The sequence below is a fragment of the Chelonia mydas genome, chromosome 1, assembly GCF_015237465.2.
Source record: "Chelonia mydas isolate rCheMyd1 chromosome 1, rCheMyd1.pri.v2, whole genome shotgun sequence".
Lineage (NCBI taxonomy): Eukaryota > Metazoa > Chordata > Testudines > Cheloniidae > Chelonia > Chelonia mydas.
Window position 1 is genome coordinate 288372382 of NC_057849.1, and position 26061 is coordinate 288398442.

The following is a 26061-nucleotide window of genomic DNA, read 5'->3' on the forward strand; positions in this document are numbered from 1 at the left end:
TTATCTATTTATATAGTACCAAAAGTATACAAAGCCTAGAAAAAAACATAATTGCCCCACAGAGCTTACACTATAAGTTTAGCCAAAGCAACACAAGCAATAATCACAATCACAGGTATAACAGGATAAAGGGGAATCAGACTGTGGGGTTGCTTGTTAATCTATATTCTTATCTAGTTGGTTCTACTGGTTTTTGTTTTGTTTGCCTGTCGTAACACTTGCTTGTATGGTGTTTTTTGGACTTGGCTGGCTTGAGGGCGTGCAAAGGGGTTTGCTGACAGTGCTGAGCAGGATGCATACTTCATTACAGAGTGTGGACTGAGCCTTAGCACTTTGGCTCTGCACTTCTTTCAGCAGGACTGAGTCCATAGGCAGCCCATCTTCATTACTTAAATGTGCAGCATCTAGAATCTAAATCACATATGTAATTAAATGCAAAGCCCTTTGTTGATACAACTGAATACCAAAAACTACAGAAATGCAAACTGTAAGGTTCCACTGGCTACGTTAGTTCAGCCACATGGCACATACTGGGCCTGATTTCCAACCTGGCCTTAACTTCCTTTTCACACCTGTTTTGTACCTCACTTATTTGTAGGTGCAATTTAGGTCACTTAGACATTTAGGTCACTTAGACATTAGGTGGAACAAGTACATAGGGTCTGCTCCGCAGACCAGTGAAATCAATGGAACAATTCCCAGGGACTTCAGTGTGCTTTGGATCAGGCTAGGGTCACAAGCCGTCTGGTTTTCGGCTGGAACACCCGGTCAAAAAGGGACCCTGCTGGCTCCAGTCAGCATCGCTGACCAGGCCGTTAAAAGTCCAGTTGGCTGCCAGCAGCTGTGAAGGCAGGGTGCCTGCCTGGCTCTGTGTGGCTCCCGGGAAGCAGCTGGCATTTCCCTCTGGCTTGTAAGCATAGGGTGGCCACAGGGGCTCAGTGTGCTGTCTGTGTCCCGAGCGCCAGCTCCGCAGCTCCCATTGGCTGGGAACCCTGGCCAATAGGAGCTGCGGTGTCAGTGCCTGCAGGCAGGAGTAGTGTGCAGAGCCACCTGTCTGTGCCTCTGCCTAGGAGCCAGAGGGAGATGCCGGCCGCTTCCTGGGAGCCACCTGAGGTAAACGCTGCCCGGCCGGAGCCCACATCCCCTCCTGTGCCCCAATCCCCTGTGGCAGCCCTGAGCCTCCTCCCACAGCCAAACTGCCTCCTGGAGCCCCCTCCCACACTCTGAACCCCTTGGCCCCAGCTCAGAGCCCCCTCCTGCACCCCAAACCCCTTATCCCTGCCCCACCCCAGAGCCCTCACCCCCTCCTGCACCTCTGCCCCAGCTTGGAGCCCCCTCCCACACTCCGAACCCCTTGGCCCCAGCCCAGAGCCCCCTTCTGCACCCCAAACCCCTAATCTACAGCCCCACCCAGAGCCCATATCCCAAAGCTAGAGCCCTCACCCACTCCTGCACTCCAACCCCCTGGCCCAGCCCGGTGAAAATGAGCAAGTGAGCAAGGGTGAGGAAGAGCAAGCAATGGAGAGAGGAGGGATGTAGTGAGCGGGGGGCGGGGCCTCAGAGAAGGGATGGGGCAGGGATGGGGTCTCACGGCAGGGGTGGGGTAGGGGGCGGGGCAAGGGTGTTCGGTTTCCTGCAAACAGATAGTTGGCAACCATAGATCAGGCATGCAGATACCTGTTTCTAAATACAAGTAAGTTTAAATGTCAGAGCGACACACACCAAATCTGAATGTTGGACCCTGTGGACATACATTTCTAATGTCAAGCTATGAAACAGTGTAGCCTTAGCCAGATTTCCACAAAGGGTAGGAAAGCTTGTTTGAGAAGTAAAGACCACTACAGAAATGTTCTAAAAAGTCCACACCAATGCAGATTACCAATTTCAAATGGATTTACTTTACCTGTTCAGTTCATTTCAAGTTTCCATAGGTGCTGAGGTTACTGAGAGAAATGGTGAGGAGATAGAACAGCATGAAATGTTTTTTGAGGACAAGGAACTTGTCAACATAACCCTTGAAAGAAGAGGGCTTCTGAACACAGACTGTAGTTATTTTTTGTGAGTGGCTGTTTGGGAGCTGGTTGCTCTGTCTCTTTGTGTTCTGTCCTGTTCTATTTTTGTACCCAGCTGCTTGTCCTTGGACATGTCCCTTTGGCTACTCTCCTTCAGACTTTTTTTTTTGAGGTGCCTCAATTCACTTTTGTGGGAGAAGAGATACTACAGAAACCTTAAGAGGTTAAATACTTTGTGAATCATGGCCCCAATCACATTTAAAGCAATATTATATTATTAATAACAATATCTATCACAGTGTCATATTTAAATACATTTTGGAGATGGGGGAGCCTCTCCTCAGTTAAGGTTGCAACCATTATACAGCCCTATTTTAGCATCTGTGTAGCTTGAAAATTGCCAGACTTACTCTGAAAGCAAAGGAGAATATTTGTGCACAAATATATCAAATGGTATTTGAATTATAGGTCATTAATTAGGTGATTTTGTCAAACGTTTCTGGCTTCCACATGGTAATGCAACAGTTCTTTAGCCCAGTACAGAAGGGTTTTTTGCCTTTGTCCCACAAGATTCCTCTTGTGATTTTTTTTCAGTTGCTTGTCAGCTCCCCTCACTGGCATATTTGAAATACTGTACTCATGTTTGCAGAGCAATCTTCTGCTTCCTGAAGGCTCTTCTGCTTCCACATAGGGTTTTGGTTCATTCACTGAAGCATTAATGGAAAGCCGGGGATTTCCATAGTCTTCTGGTTTTCTCCAGCACTTCCCCATAGAATGGTTTTAGTGCTAAGATAAAGAGGTCGCAGCTCCCATTTTCAGCTCCGTATACTTGTCGTCTCTCTCCACTTGTTGCAGCAACGCTAGGAAGACTCTTTGTGATGTTTAGTAGCCTTTTACAGTGAATGAACTGGCTCTTTAGGATCTCACTGCAAGCTTCTCCTACCTCTTGAGTTGCCCAGTAGTGAAATGTCAGCCAGGAGCCAAGATTGGGTCAGTTGGAGGGGAAGAAAATGCTTGAAGTGTGGGACTTATATAGCAGTAGGCTCTTTTTGCCCGTACTATCCAGGTAGTGTTCCTAGCTTGTATAGTAGACCCAAACTTTGCTTTCCATCATTCAGCATCTGTGTTACATCAGTTTTATGCCTATTTAACTGAAATGACATCAGTGTAATACTGATGTAATGAAGTGGAGAATTGGACCCCATATGTCCAAGATGCATGATTTCCCATGGTCCTGAGTCCTACAGTTCTCACCAGACTGCTCTCTATCCTCTAGCACTATTTGCAGAAAACCTCAAGAGTACCACCCTCCTTCATTTCTGATAGACTTCTCCCCAGGAAACAGATAGTAGTCACTAAGAAAAGAAAATCTCAGCCTGTCTCATACTCAGAGGAGTTAGTCAGTTCCCCTAAGTCCAGCAGAGGGAGGAGAACTCTCCTGCTCTGACTTGGACCAATCTGAATCTGATGATTCAGGTGCCTTTTCTTGCCGGGCAAACAAGATGAGTTGGTGGATCTTGTTCATTAAAAATAATTAACCCAGCCATGCAAGTTCCTTCAGTCCAAGACCTCTTCAAGATGAAGCAAAATAAAGCAGGATACAGTGCCTTTTAGGTATCAGAATTGATGGAGGAGATAGTGGACTTTGAATAGGTCAACCTGGAAAAGAAGAGGTCCATCATCAGTGTCACCCAAAAATGATACCAAGTTCAATTGTGTAAAACCACCAAATCTGTTTTGGTTCCCAAGGTTGATGACTCCTCCTTTCACCTTAGTCAAGACCAGTTTCATCATAGGGAAAGCTCAGTTCCTGTGGATGGAACTAGAAATCCAAAGGAAGTTTGAGCTTTCTAAAATGGGCTTGGAATCCTCTTGCATTGCATTATAAGCATCTTGTAGTCTCAGCTTGCACAGCCTTATCCATCACTCACTCCCCACTACACCCACAGAGAAAGAGATCTTCTAAAGGAAGATTCTAGATAAAGGTAAGAGCTATTAAACTCATCCTGAGTTTTCTGTACTATGCAGCTTGTGACGTTACCAGGTTCTTTGCCAGATCCATCCTTTAACACCTCAAGGTAACAGAATGAGTGTCTCAGGTTTGTCGAGATGTATGTGACCTCCAGGACCAATATGATCAAGAGACTCTTCAATGGAGTGAAACTTTTCTGAGAATTGTTCGAGAAAATGATTAAGGATTCTTCAGACCTGAACAAGATAACAGCAAATCAACCCTTTTCTAGAGACTCCAGAGTGAGTGATAAATCTTTATACCACAACTTTTAAGTTTCAGCCATTCAAAACCATTTCTCTTTTTGTCACTCTTGCTCCATCGATGCCAGAAAATATTTTCCAAACCACAACCAGAGAGGGCCCCCACATGCTGCTTTCCCTCTCTGAATGAAGCCCTTTGGCTCAGGAGCTCATCCCTGTAAGAGGAAGATAGAAGAACTTATTCAACCTCGAGCCAATACTACTTCAGCTAGATGGGCTCTTGAAATAGTTGCAGTAGGACGCTTCAGAGAATTTCAAGATTCCACTCCTCTCTCTGTCCTGTCATCTCCTCTTCCCCAGGACCTCACAAAATGACTGGCATCTCTGGACAGTGCAGCAAAACTCATCACCTTAGAGGCCATCGTTACTATGCCAGTATTCAAGAAATTCTTAGGTTTCTAGTCAAGATCTTCCACAGTGCAAAAAGAGAACCGGAGGTGTTTTTTCCCCTAGCCTGGGACTTATCAAGAATGAACCTAGCAGTTTGCAAAGCCCAATTCTGGTTGGACACTATCACTCAAGAAGTTGCCTCTCCAGATTTTCTTTGTTCCATTGATTTCAAATAAGCTTACTGTCATATCTGTGTACATCACCAATGCTACCTGCCCTTTGCAATTAGATGACAACATCCAGTTTCAGGCAGTGCCCTTTGGCCTGTTCTCCTTCTGCCAAGTGTTTAGAAAATATAGTATGTTGATTAGCTTGTCTCAGTCAGGAAGGCATCCATATTTACCATTACTTGGATCATCCCAGGATCAGAGTGCAATCATAAGAGGTAGCTGCTTTTTGTACCAACCAGCAAGATTATCCAGATTTTCAAGAACCACAGATTCATAGTCAGTTACAAGAAGAACTTCTGAATTCAGTTTCGGAACTCATTCACTTCTTTTGGACAAACCTCAAACTGGCCCGTAGGCCCGCAAGATTGAAAATCTTATCAAGATGTGTGACGAACAACAGAAGTCAGCTCACCAATGCCTTTCACTACCAAGTATGATGGTGTCCTCTGCAGAGACCAGGCCATATTTCCTTCTGCAGAATTTTCTAATTGATGGTTGAATTATGAGAACAGGAGTCAGATCATCTGCTCACTCTTCCTTTTGCACTAGAATTATCGCTTCCCTCATGGATATCCCCTCAACACCTACGTAAGAGTCTATCTCTGACCAGTCCATGATCAATGAGATGGCAACTTGTCAGGGTGGGGCGCTCAGATGGGTTCCCACATTATTTAGGGCAAATGGTCATTCCAGGAATGACATCACACAGCCTCTATTTCTGGGAGTTAAGTTGTAAAGAATGTGATATTTAACCTGTTCCCAAGAATACTACCAGAACCTAAGACCATCCATGTGGAAAGCAATAACAAAACATGACAGGAAGAGAGTGAGATTTTGTGTCTGCTACTCACATCCTTAAACATGGAGGGTGGATAGGTTATCTTTATTTTTTACATGGGCAATACTGACATTTTTTTTCCTCACTCCCCTCAAATGGCTGAGATGGTAGGAGCATCAGGCTGGAATAAGCAACAGTAATCTTAACAACTCTCTACTTGCTCAGACGTCCATTGTGTGTAAACCAACTGTGGATTTTGCTGGTCTTTCAGATTCTCATTTACCAGGGCCCCTTAGCGCGTGCATACACATGTGTGCACACACTGAACTTCCATTCTCTGAGGCTTGGAACCTGCTTGGAACTGGAGCCATATTACATCTCATAGATCTTGGTTCAGAGTTACGGGAGGGATGGAATTTTCTAGGAAGCCTCCAAGTAAGAGGCACATGAGGGAATATGGAGGAATTTGTATTTGTGCTGTGTGTGTGTGGAATAATGCCAATCCCATCTCTACATCTTGGATCAGCTACATGGTCTGATACAGTTTTCAGGTGGAAAGTTCTTCCATCTTCCTTTGGTCCTCTTCCATAAGGACCTGAAGGGCAGGGACAGGGTGACCATTTTTTTTTCTGTTCACCTTCATGTTCTGCTACCTTTGCTGCTTCCTATCAATATTAGACTGATGGAGTGATGGATACCCATGCAGGAGAAAGGTGAAATTAGTTTCATTTAATGTAATTTTATTTTCTCTAAATGAGTATCTGCCACTCTGTCAGAACCCACTAGTCTTGAATGAGTCTGAAATTCCCCTTCTAGCAGGGGGAGCTCTTTTTTCCATACGTAAGTGGAGCTCTGGAAGGAAAGACAGAGGCAAACTATCAAAGCATTTCAAATTGATACTTGTCATTGTTTTTTGTTTTTGTTTTTTAAATTTCTGCCTGGAAATTTCTCTGTTGTTTTCTAACTTGTTCTCTAGTTCTCATATTCCCTCAGCTATGGCAGTATTCCCAGGAGCCAAATATGAGTGCACTACTTCAAAATGCCAGCTGGGGGAGCTGGCAAACAAGTTGGGGGGGAAATCACAAAAGGAATCTTTGCCTCTGAAGCTTGGGGCAAAGGCAGAAAACACCTCATACTGCACTGACAGACCAGGAGGTACCCACACAGAGAAGCTAAAATCACAGGTAAGGACACCATTTATATTTCTGTCTGCCTCTGGCTCATGTAGCTTTTTACAGCCCTTTCAAACTTCCCATTGAAACTTCCTTTCAAAATTGTGATGCCATCTATATTTGAAGAAAATAGGCTGTGATTAAGTCCAGCTGATTCAGAATTTTTATTGGGGATAATTTGGGGCACGATCGTGCTTCCATGATTTCAGCTGAAGTAATGGATTTAGTCTTGTCCCATTAAAACCAAAAGCAACAATAACATCAATTTATTTTTAAAAGGAATGAATAAGTATACTAAGTGACTCTCAACTGGTTTTGAAACTATTTTTTCCCCTTTAGAATAATAGATGTCTTCAACCCCATGTTACATATTTTTCCTGTAATTATAATGTTGTTTATAGGTTAGAGCAGGAGATTTGGCATTAGGAAACAAGTTCTGATCCCACTGGTTTGCTGGGTGACCATGGATAGGTCAGTGTGAGACCTCTCAGTACCTCGATGAGGCCACTCTATTCCCCAGTGTTCCCATGTGCAAAAAGGCAGAAAACACGTTGCCACCTTTGTCTTCAGTTTGAAGAGATACTCAGGGGGAAAGGACTATAGAAGTGAAAACTATTATTAGCATTTAATTAACTGTTTTACAGTTCAGTTATGCAATGTTATAATTCTACTTTGGGGTTCTGATCACAGCATAAGCCACATATATTCTTGTGTTGCACTGTTGCATTTTTATGTTATAGAAAAAAACGGAAGGGTTTATTTGAACAATTGATTTTTATTTACAGTTTTGTCATCCAAAAAGGTGCTCTTAGTACTAATGTGTCATAACAATTCTACTACGAGACTTTCATTTGTATGCTGTGCTCTAGGAACATACAGAATACATAGGCATTATGTGTGTGTGCACAAGCGCACTCACCCAAAGCAGAAACATTCTAATGGAGTTACTTTCTGGAAGAAGATGGAAATGAGTTACAATGAAAACATTAATTCGCTAGATTCATCCTTGATGTGACTCCACTGTCTTCAGGAAACATACCGGAAGGATGTTTATCTCAGTGAATTGTACAAGCTAAGGTGATTTTGTAAATGATCCAATTCAAGCAAGTATACAAATCAGAGACAAAACAAAACACTCCTCCACCCCTCTTCCCCCACCCTTATATTTGTTTGCTTGTATTTTAACATTTAGGGACATAATTAAAACGCCAAAATCTTGAGTTTATAAGTCAAATCTTAGATCTCATTGCAAACATCTTCAATGACAGGCTGTATGACCTTGATTCTTAACACCAAAAAATATCAGGCAGTATACTAGGCAGTACCTACATAAAATGGCCTGAGTTTTAGAGGTGCTGAGCATGCTCAGTGTGTCTGTGTCTGAAAATCAATCCACAGGCCACTTATTTAGATATCTAAATGTGGATCTAGATGCCTAACTTTGGGCATCCTATTTTGAAAAGTTTGGCCTAATACTTCATATACCTATAAAGTATATGTATAAAGCTTAGGGTTTCCTATAGCATATGCCACAATAGCATTGAGTGGAAGGAGAGTTCTCTTCTGACTATTCATCTATTCAAAATTCCCAAACTGGTTTATGCTTTTTTCTTTATCTACACATGGGAAGAACACACATCTTTCAGAAAAATAATTCTTACTTGTCTCTTTCTTCTATATCACAGGTCTTAATAATTACTTATTTTCAAAGGCCTTTCAAGTATTTGGCTTGTCAGAATTAAGAACTGTTGATGTACTTGTATGAAATGAATGTTAGTGATCCATTTCTGTTTGCTTTTGCTGACAAATAGAATATTTTGCTAAATTTAAGTATGTTTAAATCTTTCCCCCTGACATTACTGTGATTGGTTTTTCTTATTCTTTGATATCATGCCTTTTTTGATACAGGAAGCTATCTTTTCTCAAAAACATTTTTGCGGTCATTCTGTATATTCCATGAATCCCAGTTTTGTTTGATGTAATTAATTCCATAACAATGTAGTACCTGACATATGTTTGTTTCTTAGGCAAACGTGTAAAACTCTTCAAGTTCGAATGGAGAAGTAGAAAAAGGAGGTTTCTGCTGTGCCTGATGACAATTTTTGATTTTTACACACACACAAAATATCCTGGCTCCACGCTGGAGCACTAGTTGTGATGAATCCTAGGCTTGGTCGGATTCTAAGGAAGGGCCAGAAGGTTCGTTGAGGAATAAAGAGTCAAAACCACTCCAGAAATGTGTTCCAGCCCTGGTTTATTACTCACACAGCAGCAGGTGTGTACAAATACAGGTTTCCACAGTCTTAACAGGATTTGCTGTACCTTATTCTTTATTGTAGTTGCGTATAGTGCTCCATGAACCTTGAGTTACTGAATAATTGGGTGTATCTTCAAGAAAGATGATGTACTCTGCTGCTAAACAGTGTAGAGGTGTCAGCCAACTGCCTTCTAGGGTCTTTCCTCCGCCTTTAATGATCTTTCCTCTCTTGTCCTGCTCTCAGAGGTAGAGCAAACTCCTTGAATTTGTGTTGGTCAAGAATATACCAAGAATATGTACCAATACTCCACTGGAAGGGACTCAGACACTCCAGAGATGAGAGCAGTATGAGAACTTACATAGAACAGAATAGAAGAATGTACTTGACATTCTCAGCTAGGTATTTTATATTTTCATAGGAAGTAGCTCTTCATCCTGCACTGGATCATTCAAAACTCCAGAAAAAGTTTAGCATAAGGCAAAGAAGGGGCTTGTATTATATTCCTAAAGACTAGTAGATGTTGACTACTTTTGTTTCAAAACAGTATTTTAGATAAAATACTATGGAGCCCTGGTGCAGTTTCCTGAAAAAATATGCAGTGCTCTAAAATGAATAGCGATTTGTCTATAGTCCCAGCTTTAACAATGGTTTGGTACATACTAAGTACGGATGGACTGAGTGGCAAAATTCAGGTTAGGTGCCAAACTTTCCCAAAATTCTGACTCTTTTATTTTTATCTGGGGTTTTGATTTGGATCAAGTTTGCCGGAAGCTGGGAATGAGCAACAGGGGATGGATCACTTGATTACCTGTTCTGTTCATTCCCTCTGGGGCACCTGGCACTGGCCACGGTCAGAAGACAGGATACTGGGCTAGATGGACCTTTGGTCTGACCCAGTAGGGGCATTCTTATGTTCTAAGTTTTAAAGACAAGAGCCCAATTCTGCATTCCTTACACATCATACTTTCCCCATTGACATCTCTGGGTGCATATGTAAAAGTAGAACTATACCCTAAAATGTCATGTTGGCAGCAGTGTGCACTCAGTCTACAGTACATCTATTTTCTTCATAATGGAAGGCCCTAAAGAAAGGAATTTGTGCAAATCTAATCCTTGACCAATCCCAACTAGAAATAATTTATTAAAGACAGGAAAGGTTTGATGTTTGGTGTCTTCAAAGACACTGGGAACTTTAGAGCCATTTGGATGTATTGGGAAATGTTCTGTTTCATATACAGAATAAGCTTTATCTACTAATTCAAGCACAGAATAGAGCATCAGGAGATCCAGATTTCTCTCATACTGATTTACTGTGGGATTATTGGGAAACTGCTTAGACCAAAATTTTCAAATTTAGGTGGCCAAAATTTTGGAAAGTACCTAAGTGACTTAAACAATGAGGAGTCCTTGTGGCACCTTAGAGACTAACAAATATATTTGGGCCATAAGCATGCATGGAGTGGAAAATACAGGAGCAGGTATAAATACATGAAAAGGTGTGAATTGCCTTACCAAGTGTGAGGTCAGTCTAATGAGACAATTCAATTGACAGCAGGATACCAAGGGAGGAAAAATAACCTTTGAAGTGGTAATGAGAGCGGCCCATTTCAGACAGTTGACAAGAAGGTGTGAGTAACAATAGGGGGAAATTAGGTTTAGGTTTTGTAATGACCCAACCACTCCCAGTCTTTATTCAGGCCTAATCTGATGGTGTCCAGTCTGCAAATTAATTCCAGTTCTGTGTTTGAAACTTTTGTCCTTAACATCTCTGCGTCCTAGTTTTTTCACTTCTAAAAAGGGAATAATAAAATACTTATCTCATGTGGGGGTTATGAGGCTTATTTAGTTAACCTTTATAAAAAACCTTAAGATTCTCAGAGGCAAGGCATTATAGAAATGCCCAGTAGTACAGTTATATCAGCGAGTGCCTGCCAATCTTATAAGCTGATCTTTTTCAGAGTGGATGAACATGCACAAGTGGTAGTACAAACTGTCATCTGCTTTCATGAATCGCATATGAATGATAGTTTATGGCAAGCACACTGTATGGATTTCAGGGTTCCAAGAAATAGTGCTTTTTCATCTGTTCAGAAGATTTGTTTCTAGCCTATATCTTCATTTGCAGAGTGCAGGAAACTAAAAACCGTTGACAGATGCTTCTGGTTGTGTGGGCCAACACTGATTCTGAATTCTAATACTACTATTAGGCTTTTAAAAGAAAAACATGGTTATTCCCATAGAAATGTGTAAGTAGCACAAGCCAGTTGGGTCTATTCCCTGTTAGGAAAAGTTCACAAATGAATTGTTTTTCTGAGCCTCTTTTATTAATGTTTTTGGGAAATGTTAATGCCTTACTATGAACAAGAATTAGGAAGCAGAAAAGGAAGGAAGTGTCCTGTGTCCACATAAGAGAGGTCCTTCTTGTTGCAAGATTACAGAACTCTGCTTCCATTCCCAACTATTACAAATATAAGGCATAGTTCTGTAAAACATTATTCACATGAATAAGGATTGGCATTAGAGGGTCCAATAGACAAGCATATATGAATGTTATCATACGTAGAAACAGGTTAACTTAGCATATTTACCTTATCATTGTGTCTCGGAGAATAACATGAAACTCAGGGTACACAGTCAGGAATTTCTGTGAAATGTCTCTTCCCTTATTTATTTAGTTTAAGGGGAAGCTGGTAAAAATTCCTATATTTAGGTTGCCTAATGTTATCCATTTTAAGAGATTCTTGCATTTTTTTCTTTTAAGAAGGTCTCATAGTTCCATTGTTGGCAGCAGGCCTTAGAGATCCCCCCTGTCAGAATATCAGGCAAGTGCCTTTTCTTTGTCCCATGAAATTCCAATTAGATTAGGGTGAGAAATAAAGTATTAAAAATCACTAGTTCCCTCCTTTCACTTGTGTTTCTCAGAAAGCTGTTGACGACCTGCCAAAATCACTGAATGTTCCCAGGCCAGACCAATGGAGAAGCAGTTCCTACACACTCCTTTGGAAACACAAGAGGGTTGGCAAAGGAGCTGTAGCAGGGTTGGAGAGAAGAGAGCTGTGCTGGGTCCCCCAGATCCAGAAATGGCCTTACTATTCCATTAACCCTCACCCTGGGAGTAGCATGTGGCACAGAATCTCCACCAACTCCTGGGGGGTGGGAGAGAGAAAGAGATATACAGCTTTAATTCTGCCCCCTTGTGTATATGTATTATAATACAGTCTTTAACATTATAACATACTATTTTGTCACCACACAACATCTGCTTTATTCAATGCATAGGATAGGCTCACAGGGGACAGCTTTAAAGTTGCATAGGCAATCCTAAATCTGGCAATTCATAACTTTTGAGTGCTTGACTTTGCAACCTAAATAACATACTTTTAATATAATTATTGTCTGTATAATATGCATTAAAAAATCAAAAGATCTGTCTGTCAATAAGCTGAAGATGTTCAAAGTATTGTAAAAAATAGCTAATGAACACAGAATGGTCCAGTACACACTGATTTCAAAATATTGTGCACTGTTGTCTGGCTACTTATCTTCTAAAATTATTAAACTATTAAGTGAGAATAATTAGATGCCTCAATGACACCTATAAACCACCCTATGGTTAGCAAATACATATAGATGTATTTACCACTCTGAATTAATAGGTATTTCTATAAAAAACATGCTGTATCACATATGGACTGGATCCATCAACCCTTACACACAAAGGAATAAATGACCCTAATGCAAATTGTCTCACTGAGTAAAGAGGAACTAATCATGTGAGTAAAGGTTGCATTTATGGGCTTGATCTTACCGCCACAGGTGTAGAGAAGTGTAAGCCTTGGTCCTGGGCAAGCAGGAGCTGTTATAATGGGGGTTCATTCCCAGGGGAGGGAAGATGCTGTTTGCTCTATACCACAGTCCTGGGAATTTCACAAGTGGAAGGCAGTTTTAATTTGTATTCAGGGTTCCAGGGCTGGAATCTGCCCAGAGTCTACCTAATCAACTGGTTGTGCCCCCTCCTGGCTAACAATACCAACTTCTTGGGCTACACAGGATAAGTCTGAGGATCAGCTTCATGGCATCTTCTGAGGCCTGGTCTATACTATGCGGTTAGGTCGACGTAAGCTGCCTTGCGTCGACTTAGCTGTGGAAGTGTCTTCACTTAAATTTGGCTCCTGCCAATGTAAGTGCCTCTCTACGTCAACTTAGTAACACCACTTTTTTGTAGGACGTCTTTTTGAGTTTGAGATCATTGAAGATCTCTTGGTGAAAGTCAGGGTGGTCTCTTGGCATACTGCCTATCTTTCCATGTAGTGGTTATGGTTGATGTAATTAGGATGACGCAGTGTTAGTGTAGACACCGTGTTCCTTATGTCGACTATTACTGGCCTTCAGGAGCCATCCCACAATGCCCCACACTGGCGATACAATTGATACAAAGGCTTCTGGGAGGATGTGCCGACACAAAGAGCCAAGTGTGCACAAACCAAGCGACATAATTTTGTAGTGTAGACACGGCCTCAGTTACTCTGGCAAGAGATGGTGTAACCTAGGGCTGAATCTGACCCTAAACGTTTACCCACCCACATGAAGAAATGTGTTAAAGTTCAGTTGTATTAAATTATATAATGTTGTTTTAAAATAAAGCAAGTGAGTTCACGTACAATTACAACCAACTTACAGCAGCCACTCACCAATTTAAATTAAAAAGTCTGCAACTGCAGAGTAATTATATTTTAATTGCTCATTTAGAACATAGAAATGAAGTAAGTCTAATTCGTTGTATTCATAATATAATAACCGTGTGAAAAAAGATATTAGCATAAAGGGAGCAATTATGTTCCAAGCATGAACAAATTAATTCAAATACATATTTAGGGTGTTAAAGGTGTTATGTCCTTTTTTCCACTAAGCGGTAGAAAAGTTAATGTTCAGATTTATTATTAAATGAAAAGTTGGTTGGAATTGATTTGTGCACATTTGGAGTTTAACTGTTCTCTTAGGATTTTAAAGATTGAGCATATACTGCTGTCAAACCTTGTTTTTCCATAAAAAAATATATATATTGGCACAATACCTTGCCTTCCAGCTGCTCAAATGAAAAGCTTGCACACTTTCCAAAACCAAACATTTCTGTAAATAACACAGATAGATATTAGCTAAAATTTAACAGCTTACTGAGGAAATTGACTTCAGCATCCAAGGGATCTATTCTCCCCTTAATGTGTGTGTGTGTGCGTGTGTGTATAACTTCCATTAACATTAATGGATGATGTGTGCTTACTCATAACAAGAGTTGCATACTACATAAAGGGAAATAAAGACCACTGTGTGCGTCACTCAGATTAACAGGATGTGACCTGTAAGTTAAAAGAAAAAAGGAGGACGGGTGGAGTAGCATCAGTGCTGGCACAGGAAAGCAGTTAAAAATGCCCGTGAAATAATAGTAATGAAAAACAAACTAAAAAAATAAGGTCAGTGAGGCTTGATTTCATCTTCCGAATAAACATGATTGACACCCAGTGCAATAGTGTTTTGACGTACTGTACAACTGATTGTCAGAAAGATTTATTATAACACTGTCTATCCCGGTATCATAACGCTAGTGGGTGCAACCCAGATGCAGTGGTAGATTTTTTTAAAAGTCTGATGCCTGTCTTTAGACAATTGTGTGCCCAATTACAGCAATTGTACATCTGCTGTGAAAACAGCCATGTAGATATGTAACTGACCATTTGGGTCTGAAAATGCTCATTTTGCTTGAACATATATCCCTGTTTGTCCATGAAGTGCCTTAAACACCTTTGGTGTTACTAAAATAATAACTAGAGTTTGCATGTACATTGCTACATACATTCAAAGGCATTTGACCTGGAAATCTGACTATAAAATCATTGTATCTCTAGATCAACTCATATAATATACGTGTATTGGAGTAGTACATGTGATAATTTGCAGAGCCACATGATAAACTTAATATTATTGTACACCTTCAACCATGTCAAAGGTGTAAAACATGACCCTGCTACTATCCAACTGCAAATAGTGTTAAACAAGGTTCAGGATTTGGTACACAGGGACCTTAGTATACTTAGTCTCAAGGCAAATACACTAGGAAATTCATGCCAGTGGTTAGAAATCTGTTGACTGAAACACACAAAGGAAAAAAATCAAAACCGAGCAAAAAGCACTGAAAAGGAAATTGAGAGATTGAGCAAAACAAACTTAATTAAAATATATCAAATCCTCTTTTTTAGAGAGGGTGAATATTGGTTAGAGTCTCTTATTATGTCAAACAGTCCTGTTTGGTGGGGAAGACAAGATTAGTTCTGTTCAATTTCGAGCTGGGAATGATAATCACTTTCCTGCTTTTGACGTAAGACAAAAGCAGAAGGGAGAGAAGACACAGGATAGTAAAGATGGGGGGAAATATGATTTTTGTTGATGTCCTTAGGATACAGATCAGCTGATCAGTCGTAGATGGATACTCTGGGCTGGCAAGCTGGCCACAACGACTGTTGCTGTGCACCCTGGCTTGCCTCACTGGATAGGAACATCATCTAGTTGGTCTGGTCAGGTTCCTCTCTTTCACTGGTCCTTCTTGGGCCAAGCAGAGCTGAACGGACATCTCATCTCTCCTTGCCGGTGCCTTGCAGTATAGTTGATTTCAGGATCAGGGGAGAAGCTGAGAGAGAGAGGGACAGGAGAAAGGTAATGGGGGATGAAAAGAGATAGATGAGAGACAGGAAAAGAGTGGAATCTCACAAGTATCAGGTTGGGCTCCTTGCTGGTGCAGCGGTTGTGGTTGAGCACCCTCACAGGAGTATCAGGGTCTGGGTGTTGTGGCAAAAATCCTTCCACCACAGCCACAGTGGTGATAGAAGTCTTTTTTTTCTTTCTTTCCCCAAGCTTCTTTTTAGGGCCCCAGAAATAGGTCATGGGTGGAATGGTCCCATCCGCTTATTATTTTGACTATTAATTAGGCCTAATTTTCAAAGCATCAATTTTGGTCCATTAATTTCTGATTCCCTACTCCTCTTGTTTACCTGTCATAATTTTAACACAATCTTTGGGTGGTCTCAGTTTAAGTTAAGCCAGTCTTTCTGTCTCCTTCTTAAATGTTTTTTTAAAACAGTTTGGTCTAACAGGCCATTGTATCAATTCATGAACCCTTTACTCACTTTCCACTGGTGTGTTTGCCGTGATGCTAAGCAGATTGAGGTCTCAGTACATCAAATCCCCAGCCTTGTTTAACAGTGTTCACAGTGTCAGGGTCATATTAACCCTTTGACTTGGCCCATTTGTTCTATCTAAATTAAAACATCATCTGCATTTTACCCAATGATCTGCCTCCTGGTTATTCATCCTCGCATGCCAAACCTCTGGGCCGTTTCAAAGGGCTGCTGTATGTGTGTGGGAGGGGTGGGGGGGGGAGGATGCTACAGAAATGTTTCCTTCTCTTCCCATATCTCCCATTCCACATAATATGGAATTCTTCTTCTCCCAGATTACACTGGTCTGAGGTGCTGGATATACAATATTCCAATTTAGATCAGCAACAGATTTAAAGACTCCTCTTTGGTGAAATTCAGGGCTAAAAATGTGCTTCAGACTGACTGGTATGACTGCAAATCTGGGAACTTGTCTTTTCAGTAGTATAAGGTTTTCTCAGTGCTGAGGAAGCCAGAACAGAATACACATCAGAGTGGTTATCCTTTTATAGGGTGCATCATGATCAGGAGAGTCCTCCCACCTATCCTGCATTGGCCCTGGTGCACAAGGTATAAACAGCCCTGGCCATTCAGTACCCACCCTCTTTGAGGATTCTAGCATTGCTGCTAGGGTTTTGACTCTCCCAGGCACTCCATCTTACCATTGACTACAAGAGAATAGGCCTGTTTAATTTTCTACAATTGCCTATATATTTTTCAAATTAAAGTAGCATAAATCTTCCTGGGGAATGGATGTGGAGCAGGTATGCTGTGTTGGCCATTTTATTTTTTGAATGCACAACACAATAACAGGTTGCCTGACTTTTGTATTATTTTTGATGATTTTTTTCAGACAATTGTGCAGAATAGAAATAGTCATATGAGGCTGCTTCAGCCAGTGAAAACTCAGTAAAATAAAAGCAGTGTAATAAAAACAAACACATATCGAAATCACAAAGCACCATTTTAGTACTTCTTTTCTAGTGCAAATTCTAGAAATTTCCCAATGTTGAAGGCAAAACTAAGTAATGAAACTCCTAAATCAATCCTTTTAAAATTCTGCTCAATGTTTCTGCTCTGCAGAGCTGACAAGAGCTGTATGCAAATGATTTTGCTGAGGGCAAAGGAATGCTTCATCATTAACAAGCATGACCCTTCTCTCTATGATCAAAATGTAAAACATATGGCCCTTGATGTTATAGACTGTGATTGTGACCAATCCAATGCCTTGCTCCTGAAGAGTAGGGGTAGTGTCCCTTGACACAATTTTATATTAAAACATAACATGATCATTAATTGTATCCACTGACACAGCAGAAATATTCCTCAAATTAATATTTCTTTAATATGACAGGGGTTGTTTTTTAAACGTTTCATGTTTAAAATTCAAATCAGACATAGGAAAAATCCAATTACTGTGAAATATTTTGTCTCTGACTTGCTTTCCCTGTGGTCCTTCTGGTTTATGTTAGCTTGGGTGAAACGGCTCAAGTGAAATTTTTGATAGTTATTGTGCAAACAGTGAATAATAGGGTAAACTTAGCTCTTGCTCATGCTATGTGGGCTTTTCTTCTCAAATGTTCCCTTCCCCCCCACTAAATTATTGCTGCTTGCTAAAATGTAGTTAGTCTTTAACAGGATAATACATCTTAATATAGTATGAAAATATGAAGAAATAAGAAACAAATCTCCAAATCACCCTTTCTGTTCAAGCCCAGCCAATAAAAGTGTTGTGAAATCAGAGTTGTTACAACAGACATCCTCTTATGTTGGAGCTGATGGAGGTAGCACAGAGAGCTGCTGTAACAATTAATACTTCTGACTGTGTGGAGCCTGATATTTAGTAGCCTATGGAATTTTTTCAAAATGGAAAACCCCACATTTTTAAGCACAGTCATAGTTAAGATAACAGTTTCCTCCAGGTCCTGTGAGGCAAAGCACTGACTTAAGAAATGAGTAACCCATTTTCATATCAGTGGGACTAATCACTTGCTCATAATCATGCCCACATTTAAGTGCTTCTCTACACTGCAGTCTCATAAACCCATTTCCACGACATAAAACCAGATGCTATATCTAAAGTTTTGATGTGCTTTAATTTTCTTTTTCTTTACAGGTAACCCGATAGCTAAAGACAACTCAAGTCTATCTCAAGGCTGATAATGCTAACATAACAGGAATTTCATACCTCCCTCCAGGCAATCCTTGAAGTGAGTTTACACTGCTGGGGGGTATTGGCTTGTAATCAGCAACAGCTTGAGATCAAAACTACTGGAAAGTCATTGTGAACTTTTTTGTCACAGAGATTTCAACGGATTGAACTATGTACACTTACAAAATTGCACTTGCTGAGGAATTTATGGCTGCAATCTAAAACGGTGATGCTTAGGGGGTGTAGAAGACGCAGCAATCTTTCGGGTTCTCCACTCCAGACTGACGGCTTTTCATCTTTACAAAAGCAGTCTTTGAAATGTACTGGTTCTTTCCCTCTGCAATGTTCCCTGGTTCTATGTACAAATTGCTGGTGGGACTGCACGCTACTTTAATCAAATTTATGTTGCAGAACTTGTCCTCTGGCATAGCGCAGTTTTAGATATTTTTATTTGTATTTCTAATCTTGGATCTCTGAAAGGCTACATGTTTCAACATCTTGAAGTTGCTTTTGTTATAGGAATGGAAATATATATCCATCGTTAATAATTATTGTTGACAAGTAATAGTTATCGGAATACATCAATCATATAAGAATGTATAGCCAGCCTGACATGTTTCCCTAAGGCTATCCTACTACCGTAGCTCTTTGGCAGTTTCATTATAAGTATTTTATACCTTTAAAAATATACATTTCCATTTAGTTTGAAGATGATGGGTGTTTCTGGTATGTCCTTTACTTTCTTAAACTTAAGTCCTTTCAAGTTGACAGTAAGCAGTAAATGACATTAGCTAGTCCCTTTTTGTAAAGGTAGACAGGGATGCATGCAAGTTTTACAATTCTGAGATTGGATGGCATTCATTCAGAGTTTCTTTTAGTTATTTATTTTTTTAAACTATCTCTTGCTTGAACACAAGTACTATCTGGATGCTTATGTAGATGTCTGCTCAGTCTGTTAATAGAGGGAAAAAAATCTTTCCCTCCAAATCTGAAGTTCATAAATGTTTTGCTTACAGTTATCCAGTCCAGGTCTTCTGGGCCTTTCCATAGTCATTTTCCCAAATTAACATTTATTTTCCTATTTTCTATTTCCGTAGCAATTTTTTGTGATGTACTGTTCAATGAAAACCCTTAATATTTAAAGGCCTTAAACATATATGAATTTTGTTTCTAAGTTATTACAGAATGTATAATTTTATACTCCATTTAATATATTCAGTACCACTGGTAATACTAAGACAAAGGAACCCTGATAATTCATTGTTGTACTGTACTGATGCTGCATAAGCATGCTGACCGGAAAGAGAGAGTGAGAGTTATATAGTATGCTGTGTTGTCTAAATAGACACAAAAACCACAGCAACTCAGACCTAGTGAAAATAATTGTGTGGGCAGTCTCATTCAAATGGCCTGCATGGTTATCGGTATGTTAAAAAGGGGGGGGGGGGTCCTTTTATAGTTACAAGCCATTGACCTGGCTAATTAGATATAAATTGGGTTCCATGATGGATGAACCCACTGGAGTGCTCTGGTTAGTCACAGTATCCTAGGCTCTTCCAAGATTATTTCATTAAACCTCCCATGTTATTGCAAAGGAGAGCTAAAAATTAATGATTGTTGGGAATAATTTGAGATTTACATCTTATCATTCTGCTGAGAAATAATAAAAAATGTTGGCAGGGAAAGATATTCTTTTCTGATTCAATTTTAATTTGGATAAACTGTAGCACCACTAGCTAGCTCAGTTTTTTCAAATGCATTAATATTGTATGGATTTGTGCTAAAAGAGCATCCTAAGGAGAAAAGTAATTCCTTTGTTTGGAACAGTACAAATTATAAATGCGTTATTTTGTAGAATATGAGTTTGACCTTAATTTGGTCAAAATACTGTATCATGCTTCTCAATATTTGTTTCCTTTGACTTTGTTCTTTGAATCAACACTGAAAATACAGTATTATATACAAGTGTAAAACATGCTTATCAATAGGTGAAAATAAATGGATTTTCAAATATACTGAATAGATTATCTGCAGTAGATTAATGTTGTGACTATTCATAACAAGTGAATAAAATTGTGATATCAAATTGACTCCCCTGTATGGATATGCACTTAGAAGATCGGTTCTGTTTACCCATAGAGCAAAGGTTTTTATACCCAGTGGAAAAGAAGATCATGGACTATATTAATTTCATGTTTCCTTAGAAAAACTTGGAGCAATTCTACCTTTTTCAGTTTTCAGAAGGAAGCAGTTTGAAGAGATATTTTAGGATTGTTTTCTACAACACATACTGTCATGTTTCAAACAATAAATATTAGAGTTGAGGAAAATTCAGAATTACCATCCTGTGGGAAACTCTGACATATAAGCATTTGGTTTTGGGACAAAATATTAAAATTTTTCACAGAAGGGAAATTCTGAAAAAAAATTGATTTGGACATTTTTGACCAAAACAAACCATTTAGCCACTACCAAAAAGAAAATATTTTTGTTTTGGTCTGTTGTACTGACCTGAAACATTTTGTTATGAGTCAGTTAAACACTAAACTGCATTTTCTTATTGTGGTGCATTGCCTCATGGGAGTTGTAGTTCAGGAGCCTGATGCCCGTATTTTCCCTTATGGACCAGACAACTTGGTTGGTCCACATCTCCAGAATCATGTGATTCCCACAATGCATCATGCAGCTCAGTCACAGGGAAATCTGAATTGCATTTTGGAAGATGGAGTCTTCCAAAGAGCCCAGCCATATGAAAGAATTGGGACCCAAACTATAACTCACATAGGGTAACACTTCGATAGGAAAATGCAGCTTAATGGTTTGCTGAACTGATTCAAAACAAAATATATGGGGCCCAGCTGACAAAATTAAATATTCCAATTAGTGTCAAACTGATCTGAAATTAAATATTTCATTTCTATTTTCCTGATAGAAAATGTAAATTTTCAGGAAAATCTAATTTTTCCTGCGTCAACTGTATTTTTCTGTCTGCAAATCATTTCAACAGAAAATTCCCAACCATCTCTAATAAATATGAAATAACACTTAAAAGTATTGCAAGCATATATCTCGTTAATATGTTGAATATTGATCAGTAAGTCACATATTGCTACTGCTGCTACTGCCATTTTTAATAGCACTGTAACCATTCATTACAATATGCTAGCCTAAGCAGTGACCCTGATTGAGACTCAAGGCATTAAAGGTCCATCCACAACCATTGTATTTCTGTTTCAGTGTTTCAACACTTCATTGTGACACCACACGTAATTCAGTGCAACTTTGTCTGTATAGTATCTTTCCCATAATCTCAAAATACTTTACATCATTACACAAGATGCATAGAACAATTTTGTTTTGAAACTACAGTATATTATAATGTTTATTATTTTGTAAGTAATCTGTCAAGTATTTGCCGAATCATAAATGCATATGTATTTTGTTAACAGGTTGTGATTATATAGCTATCATTTAACATCCTGAGATCTACAGGGTTACAGATAGAAAACACTAAACTATGATTGACACCTATTCTGTGAATTTACTGTCTTATTCCTCGGCCTGGAATTATTGCAAATCAGCTGCAAGCCAAGATACTGGCAAGTGGAACGTGGTTTTGATTTGCAATGCTAATATCATTCTAATCTTTTTTGTTTTCTTGCTAATTGTTAAATCTCTTGAGCTTTGCATCAGAAATGCCACAAGTAAACATTCTGATGGAATTAAATAGTTCTTCATAATTTCAGTGCTATTAAATGGCATTATGAACATTACCTAATCATGGCTGTCAGGCTTCACAGTTCAGTTCTTTTCCTGGAAAACACTTAATGTTTGTTCTTTCATGGCATTAGAAAATGTTCCCAAATTACATCTTTAAAGTCATTTATGAGAGCTTACAAAAGCTATCTGCTGCCACTTCACAGTCAGTCAGTCTAAATATTTTAGTGAAAATGTCCTCCTTGGCTTTCTGTTGTATAACTTCTATGTTTGCTTGAACCACTTATGTGCTGATTACAAGATGTGATACACGAAAGATCTGAATTTTATTTTACATCGTTCTGACAGCCAATGACACATGCTGCCAACATCTCTCAATGCAAAGAGAAGCTTAAGACTGTCTGACAAGAAAACTATTTCCAGTGACATATCAAATATTATTAGTATGTTCTCGCTCTTTGTCTTTGTCCGTCAGATCTCTGTGAAATGGGCTCCCAGGGACAGCAGTAGGCAGAGGAAGCCCTGGTAGTTCAGCTCCACCACTGGAGCTGTTGGGGACATAGGACTAGTATGGCAGTGTAAGAGATCTCCGATAATCCTAACCTCCCACTTATAAGCAAGGTCTGTATGGAACTGTGTAGTTCAGAGGGCAGATCCCATTGTGAGGTGGTGGGGAATTTTGCTCCACTTCCCAAAGGAACAATGTGCGTTTGGAGTCTGATCCAAACCCCATTGAAGCCAATGGAAAGACCTCCACTAACTTCTGTGGGATCTGGGTGAGATCCTCAATGGGAGTTGAGGGTGGCTAGCCTCTTGCAGGATAAGACCTGTAAGACCTGTTTCGGCAAGGTAATTAAGGATATGCTTAGCCAAAAGCATGTGACTAGACAGCGAACTGCCATGAGAATTTTTGGGCTGGTGTGCTATGGAAAACGGGTAAATTCCTTTTCAAATTACCATATATACTTGTTCAGAAGCCGAATATTTTTGATAAAAAAGTGACGCATCAAAGAGTGGGGGTTGGCTTATAAACGGGTCTACACCAAAATTTGATGATTTTAAACTCTATGAAATCATTGAATTGAATACCTAATACATTGTCATATTGTTTACCTGGAGCGTCTGCAGGCATGGAGCCCCTCAGTTTCCTGTGGCCGTGGTTTGCAGTTCCCAGCCAATGGGCGCCATTCCCAGCCAATGGCGCCACTTCCTGCAGCTCCCATTGGCTGGGAATGGCAAACCGTGTCCACTGGGAGCTGAGGGGCTCCGTGCCTGTGAACGCTCCAGGTAAACAAAACATCCTGACCCGCCAGCAGCTTACCCTGACGGGCCGGGAGCCGAAGTTTGCCAACCCCTGAAATATAGGATCAGCTTATGAAAGATTCATACAGTTTTTTACTATTTTTATCTATCTATCTTGGGGGGCATCGGCTTATAAACGAATGGGCTAATGACGAGTATATGCGGTATTTTCCATTTCTTCCTGTTCTCTCTACATCACACACTGAAACGTTTTCTGGTAGTGTGGACAGAATCGAAATAGAAGTCGTCATATTTGTTTACTGATTTTCATTAATATTTGCAGATAAAACATCATTCATCAGATCAACCTCAGCAGTGATCTAAGGACTTGCAGCCAGAATCAGGTGCATTGCGTCACTAAATAGTATTGGGAACTATTCCACATAATATCAATACTTTTATAAGGCATTTTCATACTTTCAAAGCTTTACTTAAAAAACAAATAGGCCTTTGCTGTTACATCAGTGGAGGCACCAAATCATCTGTTCCGCTTTTATGAATGGAGACACAATAGACATGGCTCATAGGCCAGGAGGGGTGAAGGAAGGGAGTGCCATTTTGATAGCTTAGTCCCATCATTTCCCTTTCTCTCAGATCAGATGGGCCCCAACATTAGGGATCTACATTTGGGGAAGGGGCAGGCCCAGTAGAATTTGCATCATCCCACCACCAACTGCAACACCACTTAGAGTCAGTTCTGGGGAAGGACCTGGCTAGAAAGTCCATGGCAAGCTAATACAATTGGAGCTGCTCTGCTGAGGAGGGGACTGGTGGCACCACGGGCAGTGCAGAGGCAGACAGCCTTTGTGTGTGAAAAACCCTGAGCTCTGGTGGTGAATCCTTGAAAATCTGCAGGATGTAGGGGCTAAAACTCTCTGCATATTTGATGGACTGGGGAGAGGCAAACCCTGACCTCCCAGTATAGAGAGGGAATTCTGCAAGTGAATCTTATTGAGCTTCCAGAAGCCTACACTGTTTTTGTCTAATGTGGCATCATCACTGATATCTTTTCTAGTTTAGACACCATTATCTCTGTGGGACTATGGCTTCTGATGCCTGACTACTTGATACCTTCAGTTGGGTAAATGTGATGAAAATGCTTCACTTTTGCTGTTCTGATGAAGTGTTTTTCTGGATTTAACTTGACTTTTTTTCCTCTCTAGATCTCTGGAGCATGGTAGGTCGAGTGGCATCATGTTCTTCCATGATTATTCAAAAAATATCAATATAACGTCTTCGTTGTCTTAAATCCGTGAAGCCCAATGTTGGTTTTGTTCACTTTCTCTTGAAAAACACTTCTTGGGCCGAATGTATATCAAATGGTAACCCAGAGAACTAGTTTCTCCCTTGTAAAATATTAAAACATGGGAAGCATTGAACTTCCTTAGTCCAGATTTATCCACCATGGCCCTGATGTGGTATCTAGAGCACCAAAGAAATATCAGCATACCAGCTGATATTCTGATACATCATCAGAGAGAAGTATCTGATAATCTTTTCTCTTTCTGTTTTGGTAGGCTCTGGCAGCATTATCTGTTTAGAGGGAAGTGCCAGTGTTTGGAACTAAGGAATGTAACTCCCGCCCCCGTTTACTGATGTGGAGTTCAATTTTTTTCCTCTTTATTCCTTATTTTTTTGTCTCCTTTTATTTTTTTCTTGTGCTGAGATCCATCCAGTTCTGACAAAATGGCTCATTGTTTGCAGGCAGGAACTAGGATCACGGAGAAATCAGAGTGGTGGTTAGAGGGGTAAGTGCTTTATTAGCAGTGGCCTGGAAGTGACATAGAAAGACTTGCAGCACTTCTGGGAGTAGTGAGACCTACCTGCTTTATCATTTCCTAAAGTGGTATCCAGCAGGCTGTTCTGTGGGCATTAAAACATTTTTGCCTAAATGTAGATGATTTGTACTTCAATATGCTCACTGCTCATAAAGCTGATGGAATGGTCCTCCTTCTAGTGGCAGATGATCTCAGTAGAATTTACAAACAGATGAAGATTATTTTGCTAATGTTCATGGGCCAGGTAGGCAGAATTTGGTCCCAGATGCTCTGCCTAATGTTCATGGTAAAAGGGACTTGAAAACAATGCCTCCATATGCCATAATTGCTGGAATTATTTCTTAGACATATTCCTTTGTCATCCTTTATATGTAGAGCTCATTAGATTCCGAGTGGGAGAACATATGGAAGGGGAAGATGATGGAAAACATTCTAAAACAGATTGTATATTTACATTTATACTATAAAAGACCTCTGTGCTCACAGCAAACATGAGGGGGAAAGTTTGGACTCATAAACATACTGGGTGAAATGCTGGCCACACTGACACCAATGGAAGTTTTGCCGTTGACATCAGTTTTGCCAGGATTTTGTCCACCTTTTCTAAAGTCAAAATCAAGTCCTGCTCCCGCAAATTGCTTTGTGTGGAATCCTATTGACTTCAGTGAGTTCTGTGTGAAGGCAGGGGTCCATTCACATAACACAGCTTGCAGGAGTGAGCCATAGACTGTAGGTTTGTTACAGCCATGATCTCTGTGACAAAACCAGGGACTAAAAGGGTTATTGTCATAAGTTACAGGTTTTTTCACCCAGCTCAGCTGCTGAACAGGATGCCTCCATGAAGTTTTAT

At 40.1% G+C, this 26061-nt stretch overlaps 1 protein-coding gene across 3 annotated transcripts in view; it reads left to right on the top strand.

The window, feature by feature from the left end:
* Nucleotides 1-20206, top strand: part of TAFA2 (TAFA chemokine like family member 2) — a 301302-nt gene extending 281096 nt beyond the window's left edge. For 2 of the 3 annotated variants that reach the window (XM_043548661.1, XM_043548651.1), the window contains exon 5: nt 8824-9067. In XM_043548661.1, coding sequence (XP_043404596.1) covers nt 8824-8835 — 12 coding nt within the window. In that variant the 3' untranslated portion in view covers nt 8836-9067. Of the gene's footprint in view, nt 1-8823; nt 9068-18378 lie in introns of those variants that run through there. The other variant, XM_043548654.1, reaches the window with a different exon arrangement.
* Nucleotides 20207-26061: the final 5855 nt, after the last annotated feature.